The following is a 16697-nucleotide window of genomic DNA, read 5'->3' as shown; positions in this document are numbered from 1 at the left end:
TAGCTGACAGATTAGGGACAGCTCAGAGTAGCAAAGTGACAGAGATATAGATGACTGGACTCCTGTGGGTCTCACAGGGATATGCCTCCCTTTAAAGAACTGTAAATGCTTCTAATCATTGCCCAACTGCATTAAGTCCACTTCAGATAAAGGTTTGATACAGATTTGAAAACTGAAATGATTTGGGGGCCATAGGGAACAAAGCAAGCAATCTTCAAACATCAGAAAACCTGTGGGATTCGCTTTGCAGTAATATGATAGATGGCTTGACTAGACATGCCGTTTCCTATTTTCTACTTTCATTTTTCAGACCAGATTGCACTAAACCACAAAACCATCGTGTGTCCTATGATCGATGTCATTGACCACAATCACTTTGGCTACGAGGCACAGGCGGGGGATGCCATGCGAGGAGCTTTTGACTGGGAAATGTACTACAAAAGAATACCGATTCCTCCAGAGCTCCAGAGAGCTGATCCCAGCGACCCCTTTGAGTAAGTAGCGATAAAGGAGAGAGTGGGAACATGAATCAGAACAAGCAAAGAAGGTAATGGTAGCAGAGGAATCCAAGCCCAGAAATTTCCATGTAGGCCACTTTGTACTAATGAAAGCTAGTAAAAGCAAACAGCTTCTATACAGGTTTTATAAAACCTCAAAACTAGGAAAAAGATCAGGGCAACAAGTTGCAGAATTCACAAGCTGTGCCTGGAAACGCAAATCTTCCCAATCTTTCCTGGCTCAATGGTTGTGCATAAAAGAAACAGGCACATACTTTTAGTTAAGAGAAAGTATTGGCATTGGACAAGGAGTGAATGTGACTGCAGTTATTCTGTTTATTCCACAGAGCACTTCCTGAACAGACTTTAGTTTAATGTTTTCTTTGCTGGAGATTGATACAATACGTGCATCAATAGCTGAGTCTGCATTCTGCCAGCAGATGCTTTGTTTATGACTGGTGATATTGCTACTGTATGTGTATTGCTGTAACTTAAACACAGGGCTGTCAAACCTGAACAGTGTCAAGCTGATTTGTAGATAATTTTTGATAAGCCAGCCTCCAATCCCAGCATTGTATAGATCAGCTCATTCGCAGGAATTATCTTCTACTCTTCACAAAGGTAGATCCTTCTTTCTTTTCTTTGCCTTTAATTATTCTCATGTAAGGATCAGCTGGGATTAATCTGCATCAGCAGAGGGAGGACAGACAGACAGACGTGGTTCAATGTGGCAAAGTCTCCAGGTCTCTCACACAACATGCATCCCAGCAGGGCTGGCAGCAGGACTGGCTCTGATTCTGTCAGTAGCCTGCCTGAAACTCCACGCTGCAGGTTTTGGCAGTTTAAAAACTCAGCATTTTCCCCTCCCCGAAACCTGGAAACAATAGCAACAGAAAACCTGCGTCTGTGTCCCAGACTCTGCACTCTTTTGAACTGATGGATCTGATTCATGCAGAAATTGACCCTTATATCCAGGGAATGACCAGCTCTGTACAGGGAGAAGTAGGTAATTGTGGCATTCAGTGGGTTTATTTTCATTATTCTACTTGTTCCTTTTTACTTATCTCCATCTAGGCCCATCAGTCTTCATCTTGCATTGGTATAAGTGCTGATGAAGTACTTTCCATCAGCTGCCAGTGTGACCACTCCACAACACAGATGCAGCTAGTGCAATCACATAACACTCTGGAGTTGCCAGAGCCTCCATTGCTCTTCCACAAGTCTTCCTGGTCCTCTGAGCAGTCGTAATTTCTTGCTGCTTACTGAAGGTCACCTAGCACATCGTATAATTTGGTTCAGCATTCAAAGTTGGTGTATAAGTAAAACTTATATGTTGCCAGTGTAGCTACAGTGTTGCTTATCAGCCATTTCACACGCTTGCAGCTTGTAGTATGCGTCTCTCAAAGACAAGAGAGGCCTGAAGAGGAGGTACTCGTAGGAAACTTTCTAGAACAGACGAGGCTTTATGCAGTACAGAACAGATGTGGCGGTTTTGTGTGAGCTGTTATTACAATCAGCATGGCAGCAGTTGATACCCACCTTGCCCTGCCTGCATTCGTAAGACACGGAGATAAATGGCTTTGCAAGGAACAACATATAGGACGATGCAACCTATAAATATCTTGTAATCTGAGTAGTCATCTCCCCAGAAAGGTGGAAAGGCTTCCCGGTTCTTACACAAGTCAGTGAGAGTCTTTGTTTTCCCCATCACAGGATCCGCATCAGAGCGGTGCAGGTGGAAAAGCAGCGTTGCGCATGGAACCACCATGTCCGTCCCCCCACATGGCAGCAGGATGGAAGGCTGGCTGAGCTAGGACAATATCGTTGCTCAAAAGTACCCTCTGCCTAGAATGGTGAGGGTATAGAAGTGTTTTAAATAATCAGTATGAATTTTGCTTAGGGGAGGAATTATTTTCTAATTGAAAGTTAGTACTGCTTTTCTCACAGGGCCTTCTCTGTTGACACCTCAAACTTTTAATACCTTGCTTACAACAAGTACGGTAAACGTTACAAACCATTTTAGATATCAGTAACTTAACTGAGCAAGACAGCTTCTACAGAATTAAAGAGACAGACCAGTTTTCCTTTAGGTGCATATACACTAAAACTAGAAATGGCTTCAGCCAGCACCACAATTATTATGTTACCATTTTGTAAGCAGTAGGGATTTTTTTTTTTATTTAGGTTAAATATTTTACTATTGGTATCCTAATAGCTTTATTTCTTGCCAGCAGCATCAGATCTGAGCTGACCCTTAATGAACTGGAAAATCGCCAGCGTTTTTAGTAAAACACCAGCAAATAATGGGTACGTGATCCAAAAATTGTGCTGATGAGTTTTTCCCGTCACTTAAAATGCCAACTCAGTATGTGGGTTAAGCAGAAAAGGTTGCATCAGCCTAAGAAATAATGTACATAAAACCAGATCAAACTACAGAAGACCTAAGAGCAGTCATTGTATTATCTGAATGATACGTTTGCTTTCCACCTGCACATGATCAAAATACTGCTGCAGCAGACATCAGCAGAGTGTGTGCTGTTGACACGACACACTGAAGTGTTGTCAGGTAGGCTTTTGGTGTGACAGTAGCACAGAGCTTACTGAGCTCCAATGCCAGCTGAGCTAGTGTTTCTGGAATTAATTTTTCCCCACTTTTTTTATTTATTTTTTTTTTTAACTGTACTCCACTATGGTCAGTGTTTGACAGGCACTCTCCTGTTGGACAGTGTCTATCTGGACGCAGTCTTTCAGTTCAGAATCCCTCTTGTGAAGAATCTCGACATTCTCATCCATCTGCGGTGTGAGCGTGGGCATGTTTTATTGTTCATACACCTGCAGTGCCACTCAGCCAGCATCTCTACTCTTCGCTGTGACAGAACTTGGAGCTTCATTCCAGATCTCAGCTTTTCCTGATGTACACCCACAACCATTCTCAGGCCTTCTGCAGTTGTTCACGACGAGTAGTTTTACACCAAGATTTGGCTTGATGTTTATGACTTTAGGACTGTATAACACTCTCAGAAGCTTCCAGCCTGCCCAGTGTCAAATTCAGGTACAGACAATGTACCAGCACCAACCTGGGAGACACATGACAAATTTGTAACTGCATTTGGATCAGGCTGCATTCATCTACAAAATTTATCATTTTGGTTCACATGTAGTTTGTCACTGGGCACACCAAGTTTCCCATAGGTTTCACTGAAACAAACTATAGCCATATAAAATGTATTTTCAATCAAAGCTCCTATGTGAATTATTGGATATTGCTCTATGCTCATTGTAGTGTTTAGGAAGGTTTAACAACTGTTCCATAAATGGATAGCCTTTAAGGTTAGCTATTTTTCTGAAAGATCTGTGTTGCTGTTTTTCAGGATACATTGAGTCCTTAGAGGCATGGAAATTGGACTTCACCCCTCATAATGTTGCCTTCCCATCCAGAGACTAAATCTGTGAACTTCTTGTTGATTTTCCTTTTTCATGTGCCACGGAAACAACAGAAGTTTTATATTGCATTCAACTGATCTGTCACACTTGCAGCTCATCACAGTTGGATGTAGTGATTTTTCTCTTGTGATTCATGTACAACTACCCCAATATATTCTGAAGGGGGCTTCGTGCTATTTTCCGCTGATGCATTCAGGGTTGTGTAAACAGCATGGAGCAAATTGGTGTTCTGATGTATTGTGGAAAATTGTCAGACAATTGTGAAATCATCATCATGTCATGATGATGCTCCCTGTCTTGATCCCGGGGTCAATGATCATTCAGCAGAATTTGAGATTACTTGGGAAATTTTCCACTAGTCTATAAGTAGGGAGGACCAGAAATGTTTATCTCATTTGTGGCAAGGATCACCTAGGCTTATTATCTCTCGCTGGTTTGTTTCTCTGTCATGGCAGATGTTTGGGAGCATGCCCTTATGGGTTATATGGGTTTGGGACATAAGAGCATGCTCTTGTGTGGCTGTTTTTTTCTGTGGTCCAAGCACTCTAGTCTCTGGAGGAGTTTGCCTAACCCAAGCGATTGCCACTTAAAGTAATAGGGTAACCTTGTTACTATAATGGACTGTGATATACAGCATGTCAGTTTATATGATTTAATAGCCTGCCTGGGCTAAAAGCTCTGTGGAAGTTTAAAGCAGAGGTTTGATATGCTCAAGCCTGCTGGGGATGACTGCTCTTTATTTCCTGGCAGCGCTTACATTACATCAATTCATGTTATCACATGCCCGATCTGAAAATGGGCATCAGTGTCCATTCATGCCAGCAGCAACATATTTTTAACCAGACAAGAAAACATCTACAATTCAACTCAAAAAAATATTTGGAAAAACCACAAACTAATCAAGAGGATTAATATAGCACAGATCGGTTAGGGTAGGAAAGGGCTGCGCAGCTCCTCGGAGCAGTTTTATGGTGGTGTAACTTCATGATACAGGAGGGAGGGAAAGGTGTGTGTGAGACCTAACAGCATTGCTATCAAATTGCAACTCAAGATGGAAAACCTAACCGATGAGAGAAGTGTTGTGCTGCTTACTGGATGCCAAGACTTCTAGCACCTATCTGGGAAAGTTAGTAGTTTTTTGGTATATGACCACTCCTTGCTCTCCGAGGGTTCCTTTCTATGACAGCCTGTTTAGCTTCTGATGTAGAGCTGTCATTTCCAGACCTCCCTGAAGGGCGATGAAGCTGGAGAATCATGTAATTCTAGCAAAGGACCAGAACAATAGTTTGGCAAATACTGGGCTAGCCGAGGAAGTACAAGCAACTTTGTAACCTCTGGCGAGACATTTTGGTTCTTGTACTCAGTTTCCCATTTATAAAATAAGAATAGAATCACCCCACCATAGCAAGGCTACTTTGGATATGAGTCTGGCAAAGGTTATAAGATTGAGGTCTGGGGCTATTTATGGTTTATGGATGCAATTTTCGGTAAAATTTTGGACGTACTCAAGGGATGAAATTAGGTGATCAGATTTTGTCTTCCTTTGCATCACAGACTCTCAACCTTGGATATAACATATGACCTTAATGTAGCCAGTTGTGTGTTCAATTGGAAGATTACCTGGTCCTTTCTGTTGATTTACATATGCAAAATCATATTATTATTAATATGCAAGCTGTTGTCAGCATGCTTTTATTTGAATATGACATGCTCTCAGACAGACTTTCTTTTTCTGCAGCTCCTTACTTTCGGTATTTATATATACTTTTAACAACATGTTGGTGCAAAGAAAGTCTTTGCTAAGGCTGCATTTCAAATCTGACAAGTACTTTTACAATTTTATGATCATTTTCTGAAGTTTAGAAAGTGCTTTGGACAATGATTTCTGTTCTATAGCTCCCAGTGCTTTATAGTCTGTGTCGTTTATGGCTGATTTCTGCCTATAAACATATTCATAAAACCTCTCACAACCAGAAACATTTGTCTATTTATTTAAAGCCTGAGTATAATCTACTGTTTTGAACTGTGCTACAGGAATGTTTGATGCAAAGGCATTATTCTGCAGAGAAGCAATCTCCAACCAGTGTGAGTTTCTGTAATTTAAGGTCTTGATTTATTGTTTTGACAAGCTATGGTCTGTAGAAGACTGTTAGTGGAGATAACAATAGCTTTTACAAACTGCCGTCCACCTGTGGCACTATGAAAATCTCTGAATTTTTTCAGTGAAAAATGCTGACACTAACATACCATTTATGAGTGAAGATATGAATATTCAATCATTTTCTTCTGCCTTTGGTTGGATTTCAGTGTAGAGGTTCTGTACAACCAGTACATTTTCCCTGAAAGCCAGGTCAGAAGAGATAATAACTCTACAGAGAGTGTAACCTGTCGGAATAAAAAAAAAAAAAAAAAAACAAACAAAACCATCAAAGATAAAAAGCTGCTGCTGGTACAATTTTTATAACCTCACAAGAATAACTCTAGCAATTAGTTGAGTCCTACATACTAGTTGAATTGGGTAGATTCAGGTTTGATACACAACTTTTCACTTAAATGTTGCTAGTGGCTCATGCCTCCCAAGACAAAAGGGAACAGATTTTGTTTGTAATGCCTTGATGCTGCAGTGCCGAAGTAGCTATGCTTTTTCTGCTTCTGCAGAAACTTGTATTTCCAATTTTCTTTCACATTTCGAGCTTCATGGTTAGCATAAAAACATAAACATCTTGAATGTAATGTTTCTAGAGCTGTTAGCCTGCTACTTCACACAAGTATTAACTTTAGAGCTTGATAGTCTATATGCCCATATGCTGGGGCAGATTCGTAGAGTGGGTCACCAAAACTACCAGTAATTAGAAAACTAAGTAGTTTCTGGACATGAATTTAATATTTCTTTATATAAAAAAGACTGGGGTGGTGGCCAAGAAGAAGACAGAGATATGCTGCTCAGTGATTACAGGTGAGCTATTTAATGCTATCAACATGCTATTGTACAGATGACTTGGCTTTCAAAATTATAAAATCATGTCTGAACAATTTTCCGTGAAGAAAAAGAAATCACACTTTTAAAATAATCATCTCTATTTTTAATTTTCTATTTTGAAGCCATTTTCTCTAGAACTTTGATGCAGAATTTGGTGATACCTATGGTGTTAAGAAACAGAAAACCAACACCCTTCTCTTACATTTTGTAGTGTATACCAGCATAAAGTAGGGATTGACATCTGCATCCACTTCCATTTCTGTTTGGTTGCTGTTGTGGTTTTTTTTAAAGAATGACCTATTGCTTTCTAAAGCCCATATCTGTGCTACTGTTGCTTCCAATAAAAGAGAGAACAAAGACTAAAACCAATGACTAATTTTGTCAGACCCCTCAGTGTGACAAACAGCTTCCAAATCTGTACATTGATGCAAGTTCCATACATGCTCGTTGGCTCAAGTGTACTAATACTCTTTAGCATCTGTCCAGTATGAGCAGTTGGGGTTGGGGGGGTATATGTGTGTCTCATTTCCCCCTTCCTCTACAAGGTCTGCTAGATACCCCACAGTATCACAGTGCTTTTCTTCCTTTCCCCTCCAGTGCCCATGGTTCTTTTTTCAGAGGCAGCAATCAACTAAGCATGGCATAGAAGCATTTTCACTGCCAATATATACCTCCTAATTTTTTGCCTACATAGAATATTTGTGACTGTCCAGCTATCTTGGCATAGGACCCCCTTAGCCCTGAGGTGAAGAGATTTTTCTGGCTTCTACTCTGAAGAAATCAAGCTGCCAATGCAGTGTGTGCTAGAAGCATGAAAAGAAGGAGCTGGGAAGAAATTTATAAGTAGCTAGTGTTTCAGTACTATTCTTATAATATCTAATCAGAAACTTTCTTGCCTTGGCTTTAACCGCTTTACGTTTTGTCATGTACACTCTACACTGGGAGAAGAACTTTTAAGTACTTGAGGACTCATGTCAGATCAGTTCATTGTTCATTTTCAAGTAAGTTATCTTATATTTTTCAGCCTCTCTTAATAAGTCATGTTTTCTAGATCTCTGATTATTATCTTTGCTCTCCTCTGGATCTTTTCCATACTGAGAGCAGATACTGCACCAGCCAAAGCCTCAGCAATGCCTAGTAGAACAGGCGGGCTGCTTCTCCTGTCTCAGAGGCTATGTTCCTGTTTGTATTTCCTTGACGTTGTTGATTCATGCCAGGCTTGTGCTGTGGTGTAACCTCCACATCATTTCCTGTAGAACTGGTATCTAGCCAAGTGTTCATCATCCTCCTCTTGTAATTCAGATTTATCTAGCCAAGTGTTCATCATCCTCCTCCTGTAATTCAGATTTTACATGTTTGAAGACAAGGCATTTGTCTTCATATCTATTTGAAGTGCCATGTCCAAAAAGGTGATCTGTCTTCATTATCCCTAGATGAATGTGATACTTTGTAACTGAACATTTTGAATTTTATCTTTTTTGCCTTTGTTTACTTCACTTCTCCAATTCGCTAAAATTTTTAAATTCTGATTAACCCTCCAATTTTTACAGCCTATTGCAATGTTATTTGAGCTCTATTTGAGGTTCATGCAAATGGCAAACTGTTCTAAATCCTGATTGTAAGAATGTCTGGTCCGTGCCAGAAATCAAGATATGCGAAGTCTCTGGCTTTCCAACAATACATCCAGTGGTTCCTCCATTTTCTCAGCCAAAAATGCAGCATGTACCACTTCTGTGGCCCTAGAAAATTTGTTAGATTTGGAAGCCTTGCTTCCTGCTGAGCAAACCTTTATAAAATGGTACACAAGACTTCCTCCACATGCTCTAGATGCCATCAGATTTACAGCACAATGGCAGCTGGCTCTTCAGGTCCCTTTCCAGACCTAGGACCTCATGGGCACATATTCCAAACTGCAACAGTTATGCACAAAGCCTATTTAAAGCTCCATGGAGTAGGGTTGCTGAATTGCCTCATGCAGGTTTTTAATGCAACGCTGAACTGAATCAGACGTAGGACAATGTTTGCAGATACTCTCTCAAGACAATTTCCATTTTGATGTTGAGTTACAGGTGATTGCTTTTTAGTAATGGCTATCAGCAGTTTTTGCATCTCTCTGACAGTCATTGTGTCTCTTCCATATTTCTGTAGTTGTTAACCCTGGCAGTTATCTGTGAATCAGATCTTTTATCTGACACTTGAGTGAGAAAAAAAGAGTGAATACAAATTTTGTTTAAAATATTAGGAGAGTTCAGTATAGGTATTGATATGATGAGGACCTTAGAAATAAGACATGCAAGATCACATTCTGAATTATCCCCAGACCCCCTAGCATCTGTTTTCTTTTCAAGTAAGTAACCAAAATATCCTTATTCTAGCTGGAAGACAAATTTTGTCAAGAGGCAAAGGCAAATGCCTCCAGCAACCTGTGAGGTGAAAATTATTATAAACACTCCAAATTTTTCTGTGTTAGTTTATTTATAAAATGCTGTGCATATCTTTTGAGAGACCAGGAACAAATGAGGCTCAGAACAGTTGACATTTGTTGTTCCATAAACTGCCAACACAGTGTCCTTTATTAGGGAACAAGATTCATATATCAGCTTTGCTCATTTCTAAAAATACCTATTTCCTTTGTGGGGAAACAGCATATAGCTATCTCTTCAAGTGAATTATTTGGAAAATCAACGCTCTGATGTCTTCTGTTGTTAAGTTGGTGTGTCAGTGTTATTTTCAGTGCTGGAGAGGCACTGTAGGCATTAAATTACACCAGTCCATTTGCCCCCTACAGAGAAGGAGGTGCCTGCAAGGAGAGAGGAGACCCTGCTCCCTCTGCTCTCCTGGTTCTCCAGCAGAAAGTTTAGCTGATTCTGCAGAACTTCCCTGGCATTTTCGTGCTACGGCAAATAACCACTCTGTTTTCCCATGAGTGCAAATGACCTGTGGACATGCAGTGAACTAGGAGTGGAAGAGATGGTGATAAGCCAGGAGCACAGTGGGAGAACAGTAACAACATTTTTCCTTTTCAAAACATTGCGAACGTGCAAAGGACCTTTCAGAGTACCCGAGGAGAAGGTGAACAGCGGGGAAGAAAGTAGTTTGGAGCAGTATTTTCAGACCACTGTCTGGGGACCTCAGGGTAGTGGTTTCAAAGAGACTCCCAGAAGGCAGTGAAGGAGCGCAAACTTCCCAAGTTCTCAGCCCACAGGAAATGTTTCAAGTCCCCAGCTCGCTGCTTTGCAGTAGGTTTTAATGCCTAGCCCATTTTGTAGTGATTCTTTTTGACAGAATGACAGTTTAAACAGCAAAGCTGTTCAAAGCACAATCTTTGTTTGTTCCTGACTTGTTCAAAGGGCATTCAGGGAAGAATAGTCCTTTGTTAGTTGTAGTTACAATATATATAATTAGTTGATATAGCTAAATCATATGGGCCCTGTTATTTCAGGGCTGTTCTCATTTGACCTTAAATCAAGCAGCATAACCAAAACAAAGAAATTATTATAAATGTCCAACTATATTGCCTTAATTTTTAGCCTTTATCTTATATTACTGTAATTGTTTGCATTTCTATTACTGCTAAATAGGGATATTATTATTCTATAGCAGTGATGTTAAGAGACATGATTATGTTTTTCGTAAATCACAAGATATTATTGTTATTGCAACCAATTTCCAATATGAGTTCCTATAATGATCATTTAATGGATTCATAAATTTTTAATACCAAAACAGAGTATTGTGACTCTCTCAATGGAAATGGTAATACTTTAAGAACATTCATATATCCACTGGAAGGCAATAACATGCTCATGATTTCTGTAGGCATGAAAGGACTCAAAACTTGTCAAAATGTGTGTATTGGGATGCCCAAGACTATACATTTTTTTATGCTGCTTTTCTTTTTTTTAATGTGGTATATAACAGAATACTGATGAAACTATTTTAAAATACTTGACAATACGTGGTCAGGTGTTAGAAAATATGTCTTTTGATCACCTATTTAACTTTTTGCCTTTTTACTTTCATTAATAGCTTGTTGAATATGAAAGTCTCCTAAGCTCCGCAGGCACAGCTGACCACAGGCTGTAAGAATGTCCGTGGAGAGGAAGGCTGATAGATGGGCCTTAACTGCAGACAGATTTCATCTGTCTCATCTAATGCTTATTAAGAAATCTAACCTCGGTTAAATTGTATTATACAAACCTTCAATTGTATCAAGGACTGCCAAGTAGCTGTTTTCTGCAGTAATTACTGGACTTACATCTCCACCTACTGGCTGATGGGGCAAAGTCCCATTCAAATGTTAGTTTAAATGAAATACAAGTAGTGTTTTGCCTGTAAAAGCTTTTCTTATGATATTAAAATTATTTACAGACACGATTTTCAGGGGAAGTTTGTTCAAAGTTGTTCGGCCACATATGTAATGAAGCCACTGACTTCAAACTCATTGACCTATGCATATTGGCCTAGGTCTTCCTATAGAAAATATGACAAGATTTTTAAATCAGAAAAAAAAAGTATTTAAACCCACCTATAGATCCTTTCAGTGGGAATGCATGAGCACATCCAAGAGCCAAGCACACAGTAGACCTGTAGAAAGTTATTCCTATGTAACTCAATAAAGCTTAATAACATAACAAGAATGATGTCACTAGAGAAATGATTTTTTAAAAAAAGAAAGAGAAAAATCTGTTGTAGCAAAGAACTCAGACAACTGACCCATAGGGTGATTATCAGTGTTGGCATCCAGCAGAAAAAAAAAAGGAAAACAACAACAACAAAAATCCCAATAGCAGTCTAGAGGTTAGCAAAGAGAAGAGGTGGAAATTTAGTAACAAAAAGTTCAAAGTCAAAGTGGACTGATAATGAGAATTTCTTTCAGAATAGATTTCATCCATTGGTAACAGTTTGTAAAATCTGATGACCATAGACAACGACTCTCCAGTGTGATAACAGCTGTGAAAAGGGCAAATGCAATCCTGGAACTTATTTTGCTGTAGCCTTTGGCCCTTCATGGTTACAGAATATTTCAGAATCTCAGCTGTCCCCTACTCCTTTTCCTCACAAGTCAGGATATCATCTCCTCTCAGCCTCAGACGGAATCTGTCATGCTTCTGTTGTCTTTTAGACACTACAACATCTTCCTCATTTCCCCAGGGAGAATGGGAGAACACAGAATAAATAGACACAAAATTACAGCATAGGGTGTTCTCTTACACCTTCATTTTCTGCAAAGATTTTGCTTTCTCATTCTTTATGGTGATATGATTCACCTGTGAGAGCTACTGTCATGTCCTCTCTACCTGCACCTTAAAATCTTTTGACTGGCATTTCTACTTAATTTCTGCTTAATTAGCAAGTTTCTGGCTTCAGAAAGCTTCCTACTGATACATTGGTAAAATCTTAACTATTGTGAGGAATATTAAGTACACAATCTCCCTAGTAGTCATATAAATAATAAATGCAGTACAGTGCATGGTGAAACTAGAAACCTGATGCTTAGGCTGAGTAATAGTAACTCTCCCACACACACTCTGTTAGTTTTACAGAGACTTAGTTTAGATCAGATGCCCCATCAGGTGCATCTACAAAAAAGTCATACGAGCCACTTAGAATTAAGTATCTTTTTCTACAGAATTTTGTGTTAAACAGTGCTAGAATTCAGATACTAAATGAAGTAGGTTTCTTCTAAATTATTTTTTTTTTTGCCCTGAGCAATTTCTTCAAATAGTTTCATAAATAACACAAAATAGGAGTGTGCCCTGAATGGAAAAACAGCTATTACCCAGCTGGAAAAGAAATTTTCCAGAAATGTGGAAGATAACTGAAAGAAGCTTGAAAGGCACTTTGCTCTGTATCTGTAAACAATAGGCACCAGCAGAAATATTAATTACCCAGTGAGACGATAGCTGTAGTTCTCAAGATAGCTGATTTTTGAATGGTTTCATTTGACTCAGATAGAGAAAGTTAATTATGAAACTTTATTAAATGAATTTGTAAATTTCTGCTTGTTGTGACATTCTGGATGTAATAGAGAATCCAGAATACCCCGAGACCAGAACTGACGCAGAAAGACGTGGAGTTCAACCCCTAAAGCCATGACACCAGCAGGACTAGAGGGCTTCCTGCAACTTGACAGCAGCAGAGATGATGCCTCAGGTCTCTGAAAATGCTGGTCTTTCTGGAAATGAATTGAACACACCTAAGCAGCCAGGTTGTTTAAAAATATTTGATCTGTCAGATAACTCCTGGTCTGTCGCTAAAGAGAAATCACGTCCTGTTTCAGTCTTCACTTCAATGGCCTCTTCAGCCTCTTCTCATAAAATACCAGATCCACAATTCCTCTGATTGTTCTGGCACAGCTCTAAGTTTAGTTTCACTTCTCCTTTTTTGAAAATAGCAGGCCAGATTTGTATGCAGCATCATACTGCATGCAATCCTCAGCAGTGCTATTGATCTATATCTGCTGGAAAGATCTCTACTAATAGATCTTAAAGTTGCATTTGCCCTTTCCAAAGCTTATCTGATATTTGTTTCATCCATTCCTGAACTATCTGACGCTGCATATCTCAGATATTTGGAACAGCTATTCTTGCAAAAGTTCAAATGGTTCAGTCCTGGTTCTGATGAGGTAATGGGCACAAGATGTACAGGAGAGCAGCAAGATGAGATGTATTTGAAAGAATCCCTGAGAACTTTGATGTTGCTTTTCCGATACTTGAGTCCATTTTCGTTCAATAAGCGTTGATGGTTTTTCACTTCCATTTCTAGTGAAGCCTGAAATTAACATAGCTTTTTTGTTTACTTTCTTATTTGCGACAACATCGTTGACAGTAGTAGCAAGGCACTGGGAATAGTTCTCGTAAAGCTAGAGGCAGAAGTGAAAAGTACTTTGGATAAGTCCTGTGTGTTGGGAGGAGGGGTGTTCTGAGTTATTTGATCCTTCCTGATATAACTAATATTTAATATATTTACATTTAAGTAGTTTAAATTTTGGGGTAGATTTAATTTGTTTGGGGGGGAGACAATGCATGTGAATCTAAGTTAAAAGCTATTTTGACTCTGAACTCTTTGGTAGCATCAGATGCTACCAAACACAGATGCTGTTTTACTAAAAAGCTCAAGTAAACACATCAATTTTCTTTTTGTGATTTAATTTTCTTATTGTGATTTGCATGTGTAATAGCATGGAAAAAGCAATACATTTTTAAGGGAAGAATTATACCAGTTAATTATTCTGAAATTTCTGAAAACCATAGATGAGCATTTATTACCAGTGAGCAAGATTTTAGTAAGTAAATTTTTCCAGCTGAAAGTGTGACAGGGATGACTAGTCTTTTGATATTCAAGATACACCTTCAGACTTCTGGTGTCTTGTATATTTGCTATCTGTTTAAATACACTTGGTGTTAGCCATAAGGTCAGAGTCTGTTAATACTTACTTTGGAGAAGTCTGCCTTTCTGAGCCTTTTTTTTGTCTCTGTCTGGTTTCTGTCTCTGTAAGAGTAATGTTAACAGTATACACAACCTTCCAGAGATATGATAGTAATGGAAAAAGTAAACTTTGGTGTCCTTAATCCATTTTTCAAAGTTAGGTATTTCAGTCTGAAGAATGTACTGTGTTGGAGGCTCTCTTTTTGGGACTCAGAAAATCAGTAGATGATAACAATAGCTGGAGCAATAGTAGCTCATCGCAGTGCCAGAGGCAGGGCTGATAACTGATGTGCTGTCAGATTTGTTAGCTAAAACAGACCCCTAGGGATTTTCATGACAGCTTTCCTTTCTGCACATTTTATATTCCTTATTTCTGAATTATTCAGCATTGCTGCTGCTAAGTCAGATGGTGTCTCTGGAGCATAATTAGCTAAGCAACAGTTAAAAACAGGAAAAAATAAATGTCCCAATTATATATTCATTGTTTTGTGAATACTTGAATAGCAGTTTAAAATACCAACACAGGAACCTGCAAGGCAGGGCTGGGAAATTCTGGAAAAGATATCCTGGTCTCAGTCAAGTTAATAACAAAACTCCTATTGTATAAAACAGGGCAAAAGTTAAACCTCTCAAGATATGTAAAAACTGATAGACGTAAACTAATGCTGAAATGTGATCTATTCTCATCTGTCTCACTGTTAAGAGAAATGGAAGGACAGTCCCTTTCTCCGTGTGTTAAATGCTTTAGTTGTTCTTCGTCCATGCCTCACCTTTTTGGGAAATTGAAGTTAATTTAGTTCTCACCAAGATAATAATGAGAGTATTTCGCTAGTGTTTGATCTACTGATTTTATTGCTGGAGCTATGTTTTGCTACAAAAAGGAATGACATTTCAGGATTGGGAGCTTGGTAAGCTTTTGATTAGGCATCTAGGTGCTTTAATATTTGTCTCATGGTAAATCAGAGTATTCCCAGTTGGATTCCTTTCAATATGAATAGGCTGGTTTAGCTTAAAAAGCATTGTTCTTCTTGACAATCATCATGCATCTCTAATCTATGGCAAAATGTACTATCAGGTATGCAGAATATATAACCTCTGTCTTTAACATGACTGATGTGTATGGGAGAAATAGGCATTGCTGCTGGTCCCTTGGTCAGCACCAAGTGAACCCACTTTGGTTTTTCCTTTGGAAGACAGATATTTGTGTCAGATGGCCGCTGGCTAAAATGAGGCCTTGAAAGTCTCTGAAAGACAGTGGACACACTTCTTCTTAGGATCGAAACAAAGTTTTAAGAAATGAAATGAGAAAATTATTTTGTTAATTCCATGAGCACTTAATGAAAATAAATTACTTTTTGTTTCTTTGACCTTTCACTAGGAGCTTTTAAAGAAGATCTTTCTTAAAAGCTTTTGTTTGCATCACAAGCTTTAGTGAATGTGTTATCAAAGCACCCCACTGAAGGAGAAAGATATTAATATTGAATTTAATAGGTGAAGCACAGAACAAGTGACTTACTGGACAGGCATGGGGCAAAGCTAGGAACAGAGCAAAATTCAGTGTACTTATCGCAAGTATCTCCTCCCTGCCTTGACAAAAGAATTAGACATTTTGGATTTGGGTCATTTTGATATTTTGAACCATTATTACTCCTAGGGTCTTGAGGAAAGAAGTACCACTTTCCCACAGGAATACAGGCCTTAAAGGGCTGTGCTCCTTCTTATTGCTGGATGTCACTGGTAGTGCATACGCTTTTTGCAGCTATCTGCATTTGAATTTGTCAAGAATTTGTCAACCATCCAATTGTCTATAAACTGTCTCATACTAAACTCAATACACTATGGTGCTGAAGTGTTAAAGTCAAACAGAAGTGTCCACTATTGAGGCCAAACTTTGCTACCACATCTTAGACCTTCTTCCCCCATTTTCTCCAGCTGTTAACTTTCTTTATAATTTAACTAATTTAAACTAACTAGTTAATTAGCTCTTTGGCAGAAATAAAAAAAAAAAATCAAGAATTTCCTAAAATATGTTTGGACATTTAGCTGTCATGTATAAATTTAAGGAAATAACACAAAAATAAATTCCACCAATATTTAAAGTCAGCTACAACCCCTTTCAGTTTGTCTTCAGTTGATGCACACATAGCTTTATTATCTCAAAAATGCATGGAAATTATATTTCAGCTTTCTGTGTACGGGCCTTATTGGAAAGCAAATGGGCAGCTGTATATTTACACTGAAGCAAGGAGAGAGCAGTATCGTACCAGGTGACTTGGTTGACTGGTCACAACAAATACAGCTCAGAATATAGAACTTGTGATCCATGAAGATAAGTTTCAAAATAT

At 38.8% G+C, this 16697-nt stretch overlaps 1 protein-coding gene across 1 annotated transcript in view; it reads left to right on the top strand.

Moving 5' to 3' along the window:
* The window catches only part of GALNTL6 (polypeptide N-acetylgalactosaminyltransferase like 6), a 489200-nt gene that overhangs the window by 405942 nt on the left and 66561 nt on the right, over positions 1-16697 (top strand). Inside the window, exon 7 of the mRNA XM_072862275.1 lies at positions 311-494. Within this exon, the coding sequence (XP_072718376.1) occupies positions 311-494 (184 nt within the window). The remainder of the gene's footprint in view (positions 1-310; positions 495-16697) is intronic.

Source organism: Ciconia boyciana, chromosome 5, assembly GCF_034638445.1.
Source record: "Ciconia boyciana chromosome 5, ASM3463844v1, whole genome shotgun sequence".
Classification (NCBI taxonomy): Eukaryota; Metazoa; Chordata; class Aves; order Ciconiiformes; family Ciconiidae; genus Ciconia; species Ciconia boyciana.
Note: the sequence above shows the minus strand (reverse complement) of the source record. Positions and strands in the feature narration are given on the sequence as shown.